The sequence below is a fragment of the Macrobrachium rosenbergii genome, chromosome 1 (assembly GCF_040412425.1).
Source record: "Macrobrachium rosenbergii isolate ZJJX-2024 chromosome 1, ASM4041242v1, whole genome shotgun sequence".
In the NCBI taxonomy this organism is placed as follows: Eukaryota; Metazoa; Arthropoda; class Malacostraca; order Decapoda; family Palaemonidae; genus Macrobrachium; species Macrobrachium rosenbergii.
The window spans coordinates 33,279,093-33,285,096 of NC_089741.1; the positions used below are offsets into that span (position 1 = coordinate 33,279,093).

General features: G+C 40.3%; 1 protein-coding gene across 1 annotated transcript; it reads right to left on the reverse strand.

The window, feature by feature from the left end:
• Nucleotides 1-838: 838 nt before the first annotated feature.
• Nucleotides 839-5,108, reverse strand: LOC136847880 (zinc fingers and homeoboxes protein 1-like). The gene is given in 4 exon segments (XM_067119925.1): nt 839-1,129; nt 1,132-1,309; nt 1,312-2,065; nt 5,010-5,108. Coding segments are annotated over 3 exon segments (1,209 nt in total). The 5' UTR covers nt 2,065; nt 5,010-5,108; the 3' UTR covers nt 839-851.
• Between the last annotated feature and the right edge of the window lie 896 nt (nt 5,109-6,004).

A 6,004-nucleotide genomic window follows, 5' to 3' on the forward strand; every position in this document is an offset into this window, starting at 1 on the left:
GCGTCCCTTCGGCCCCTAGCTGCAACCCCTTTCATTCCTTTTACATACCTCCATTCATATTCTCTCTTTTTCCATCCAGCTATCCACCCTCTCCTAACGCTTGTTTTGTAGTGTAACTGCAAGGTTTTCCTCCTGTTACACCTTTCAAGCCTTTTACTCTCAATTTCCCTTTCAGTGCTGAATGACCGTATAGGTTCCAGGGCTTGGCCTTTGGCCTAAATTCTATATTCCATTCCATTCCTGACTCTGTTCCAGTAATTTATGACTTGTATTTTACTATCATTGCATTAATTCAACATAAAACCACATATGCCTATTAATTCCACCATGCATTACTTGGTGTGGTTAATCGTCTGGGTTTTAAGTAGGGGACTGGTACTCTTCGTCTTAGTAAAGGTCATGCCAGCCTCTTCCTTCGTCTTGAAGTGAGAGGATCATTGAAGGCCTCTCTGAAAAATCTCTTCTTAAATGAAGGCTTCAAATTGGAGTAAGGCAGAGAGATTGGACAATTAGATGTTATGAGAAATAAGGAAGATCACCTAGCAACCATAAATAAAAGTACAGATTCTCCAGTCAGTTAACCGAGACTTGGGGCAAAGGCAGGGACACAAGAGGCAACCAGCCACCCGTAAAAACTACTATTTGCCCAAATTATGTTCCATACATTTCATTTTGCCTGTCAAAATTCCCATTATTTTAATGCCGCGTAAATGTCAATTTTAAAAAATGTATTCTGTCCTAATTGCATTACCTTCCAATTGCTGTATCATATACTTTTGTCAACCTGAATAACAGCACTGTAACCCATTAACTAGGAACGTAACATTAACTGAAAACATCATTTCCTTAATTTATTTTATCCACTTGAACCACTGTTTCTCGAAAGAATTTAGAGAACCCTCTGTAACATTTATTTCTGATTCTTCACTTTTAAACTTGGAGCTTCCTCTGTCTACAAATTCCGAGGAAGACTCTTTGAGGGGAGAATGACTAGAATACACGTTATCACACATGTGTACCGCATATACAACAAAATTCAGGGACTGCTCATCTAAAACAGCTCTCATGTCTCTCCACAGTCTTTTCTGCCAAGCTAAACTCGAGTCCAAAGCAAAACCAGATGAGGTTCCTCAGTGCGTTTCAACATTGTGAAGCTCCGATACAGGCAACCACAGACAAACTGGGCACCTTTCTCCTTCTCAGCAAATTCCTTCTGGTTGTGGAGCACTTCCTTCCAAAGATCAGTCACGTTATCACAACTGGTTTTGCCTTCAGTATTCACTTTTATAGAATCTAATGAGCATTGTGGCTTTGGCATCTCTGATTCTGAATCAAGAAAAAGAAACATTTCGTATTTTTGCACTTTGAACGATTGGTATCTGATACTTCATTTTCTTTGCACTTGGAGTTAAGAGTACGAGACGATTCACATGTACTGGTGGAAGAGTCTTCATCATTTCTTTTAGTTTCCAGACATTTTTCACCAAATGATGTCTTTGCACTGCCAGTGGCGAAATGTTCTTTCATACTGGGTAGTGAAATGTTGTAAAAACTTGCATAACATTGGGCGAGTTTTAACCAGGCATCAGCATTAAAAGGATGAATGAGCACTAACAGTTGTGCCGCCTTTAGTGCTTCCGAACATTCTCCTGCAGCGATACCTGCATCAATTAAGACAGAGCAGCTGACAGTAGTTTGTTCAACAGTTTTAGAAGTGGAGTGAAGCTTTTCTGCATATTCAAATGCTTTGTCGAAAACCCTAAGCTTCATGCAGCTCCTTAATATACCCTCGAAACACTCCCTTCGAACAGTAGTGTTGCTTGCGGGTAAACTATCGAGAATACTTTCGTACCTGGCTAGAGCCGACCCAAAATCCTTTTTGAAGAATAAGTAATCGGCAGAATGTTTCTGAACGCTAAGCTTATCTTCATCAGACACCAAAAGGTCATTTGATGCTTCCAAGAACCAGCAACTCTCACAGTATCTTGCTGAATAATTCTCATCTGGGTTGGAACGCTGCCTCTCTTCGCTGAACAGATCGTCATCTAAGGCAGCGAACTCCATTCTGCAATGGATGATAATTTTAGTACAGCTTCAAAACCTTAAGTTATAAGTTAATCAAATTACTAAGAAGCATGTGATAACCTACAGTTTTTTAAAATTACTAAGAAGCATGTGATAACTTGCAGTTTTTTAAAACAAGTTCATGGTTTCTTAACACACAAACAAACATTTTACATTTCAATGATCATCACGCTTACAATTCATAAACCGATTGAAAGGATATGGTACCAACTCATGTGAAACCTTATCCATAGCACTCATACCAAAACAGCTTCACAGTTTCCTTCCTACTATTTCATGAAGAAGGTTAGAGAGTGAGGAAGGACAAAGGGCTTTCTAGATAATGAGCAGTACAGTGCTGTCTAGATGGGGATTCATTCAAATTCTACAGAAATTTTATTGATTTTGGAGTTTAACAAAACTTTTCACAAGGAAGTTGTAGCATTAGCTGTTAACGTTTTTGGTTAATGGGTATGATATTAATATCGCACTGAAATTTAATTGGTGAAAGCTGACAAATGTAAATTTTTTACAAGAAACCTATTTGGGGCATACTGATAATGGGAAAGGTACTGCAGGTAATTAATACAAAATACTTGGAATTATACGCCCCAATTCCATCTTCACACATTCACACAGCAATTCTAGGAGTCGTCTTGCACATACTGTGTATAACACAAGGACAGGTGGGTTAGCCAGTACGTTTGCACCAACAGCATTAAATGTGGAATAACTGTAGCCTAAACAGAGATGGCAAATGAAAATTTAAAACAGCACTGGTTGCATTATATTTGGTATTATCTTACTTTATATCACTGCATTAATGCATTTTGGACTTGAAAATATAATTTTTTAAAGTTTTAGTGCACCTTGAACGTTGCAAGTAAATACTCCTACAGTTTGGGGAACCACAGTGGGAAAAGGTTTGGGTTGGGGAAAACAAAACAAATAAAGTGGTCCCCTAGATTATTTTTGGTAGGGGGTCTAGGCCCAGGTAAGGACCTGGCATCTTAGATTAGGTTAAGTGGGGGTTCAGGGGGATGGTAAAGCCCCCTGGCAAAGTAAGGATCTGGCTTCCTAGATTAAGTTAGGTTTAAACTAATCCTTGTGTTTTGCTCATATTGAGCTTTCTGTCATCTGAAAACCCCGCTTTCCCACTGTGGTCCCCCAAATTGCAGGCTTACATTATAAGGGTGGGGTACAATATCTCTAAAAGTACTTATTTTTTTAATGAAACGAGTACAGAAACGGTGGAAGCACACACCAAAGCATAGGAAAATTACATTTTCAAGTCCAAAATGCAATACTGGTTTAAAGCAAATTTTACCATATATTTTTTCCTAAAAACCTTGGCATATTCACAACAGTCATATTTAGTTTTCATGCTGAATTCATGTTAAACAAGTCTATAATTTCCCACTCTCGACTACCTATCACCTCTCAGAACTCTCAGTGCAATGGTAAAGTTTTCTCTTGGTGTCATGAGCATTTGTGAGGGATAAATTTCCCATCTACTGTACCTTAGGGTAGCCTAACCTGGTTGACTTGTGATAGCCTATAGAGTGAATACAATATGAAATTTAGGCCAAAGGTCAAGTGCTGGGACCTACGAGGCCATTCAACACTGAAACGGAAATTGACGGTGAAAAGGTCTGAAAGGTGTAACAGGAGGAAAACCTCGCAGTTTCACTATGAAACAGTTATTAGAAGGCAACAAGTTTAGATGGATGAAGAGATAATGAACAGAGGTACAGTAAAAGGAGTGATAGCCTACAAATAGCAAATGTAGGGCAAGGAGTCAGGGCCACTGCAGGCCTTTCTGTAGTTGGCATTTCACAGGGAAAATGACCTGACCAGACTTGCCTTAACCTAACCTTACCTCAGACACCCTGGAACCCATAAGTAAGGGGTCACGACTTACTTGGGGGGTTCAGCTCTGGCACGACATCTGAGGTAAGGTTACTTAAGGTAAGTCTTGTTAGGTCATATTCCCTCTGAAATGCCTACTACAGAAAGGCCTACCGTAGCCCTGGGGGGTTCCAGGGGTGGGTGAGCCCCCCTGCCCCCAACTCTCCGAAGCCGGGTTAGGACACAGCATCTGAGGTAAGGTAGTTAATATTGAGTCAGGTTAGGTCATATTCCTTCTGAAATACCTACTACAGAAAGACCTACAATAGCCCTGGGGGGGTGGGGGTTCCAGGGGTGGACGAAGCCACTTCTCCCCCACCAGCCTGCCCAGCCAGGTTAGGTCATGGCATCCGAGGTTAGATTAGGTTAAGGTGAGTCAGGTTAGGTTATATTCCCACTAAAATGCCTACTACGGAAAGACCTGGCATCTGAGGTCAGATTAGGTTAAGGTGAGTCAGGTTAGGTCATATTCCCACTAAAATGCCTACTACAGAAAGACCTACAATAGCCCTAGGGGGTGGGGTGTCCCAGGGATGGACAAAGCCCCCCTCCCCCACCCGCCTGCCCAGCCAGATTAGGACGTGGCAACTGAGGTCAGATTAGGTTAAGGTGAGTCAGGTTGGGTCATATTCCCTCTGAAATACCTATTACAGAAAGACCTACTGTATCTCTAAGGGGGTGGGGTGTCCCAGGGATGGACAAAGCCCCCCTCCCCCACCCGCCTGCCCAGCCAGGTCAAGACGCGGCAACTGAGGTCAGATTAGGTTAAGGTGAGTCAGGTTGGGTCATATTCCCTCTGGAATACCTACTAAGGAGAGACCTACAGTATCTCTGCGGGGGTGGGGGTTTCAGGCGGGGGCAAAGCCACCCCTCCCCAACCCGCCCGCCCGTCCAGGTCAGGCCGCGGCGTCCGAGGTCAGACTAGGTCAAGGCGAGTCAAGTTAGGTCATATTCCCTCTGAAACTAAAAAAAAAAGTCTTATAAAAAGGTTTAGAATCTAGGCCTCTACTATTTTGGACCTCCATTTGTTTACTCACTTAAAGATGACAGCTGGAACCAAAACAATAACCGAAGGAGAACAGTAGTATGTTAGTATCAAAGGAGTTGTACCTTTGTAACGGCTCACCCTCTCTCCATTTTTTTTTCGTCTATACATGCATAGGCTTGGGATAATTACGTTTACTTTATGCCAATTACAGTTATAATTACCTGTCCTATTATCAAATTACAGCTATAATTACAAAGGATGGAAAAGTACCACATACAATTATAATTACTTTCAATTATTCAAAATTTTAATTACAGTTACAAATACACATATCCTCTTCGTTGCGCAATTATATAAATCTGTCAAAGCACTATTTATGTGGTGTAATCATAATTCATTTTATAAAAACGTGACTGAATTACAATTAAAAAATAAAGTTACTTCATTATTTAAAAAATTCAATTGCGGATTACAATTACCATTAAATAGAAATAAAGAATTACAATTACAATGACCTTGAAAATGTGGAATTCATTACATTTCAGTTAAATTGCAATTACAATTACTCTAAGCCTGTTCATGTGCTTGTGAATAACCAAACTGGTTCCATATTTTCCAATATATTTAGTTCATATTTCAATAAATTTCATGTTTCATCAGATTTAGGTAGATCTTTTACCAATTTATTTCTATTTTCACTCTTCGTGTTGGGCATAAGGATGCAGACGCCATGACTCCGCCCATAGAGTGACTTCCGCTTGACGACTATATTTAACTGCGTGTGAGTGTGTTTGTATGTGCGTGCGTCCGCGTGTGTGTGTGTGTGTTTGTGCGTGCGTGTAAGTTAAACTATACGATTTATCCCTTAAGCATTTATTTTTGAATTTAAAATGGTACAAACGTGCTTCAAAGATAAAAAAAGAAGAAGTAAATGTTACTAGTAATTTCGATTCGTTAAATTCGTCAAACATATTTTGTTGCATCGTCGGAAAAAATAAGAAAAACGATATCCGGCAATGCTGTTCGGAACCTGTTTAGGCGGAT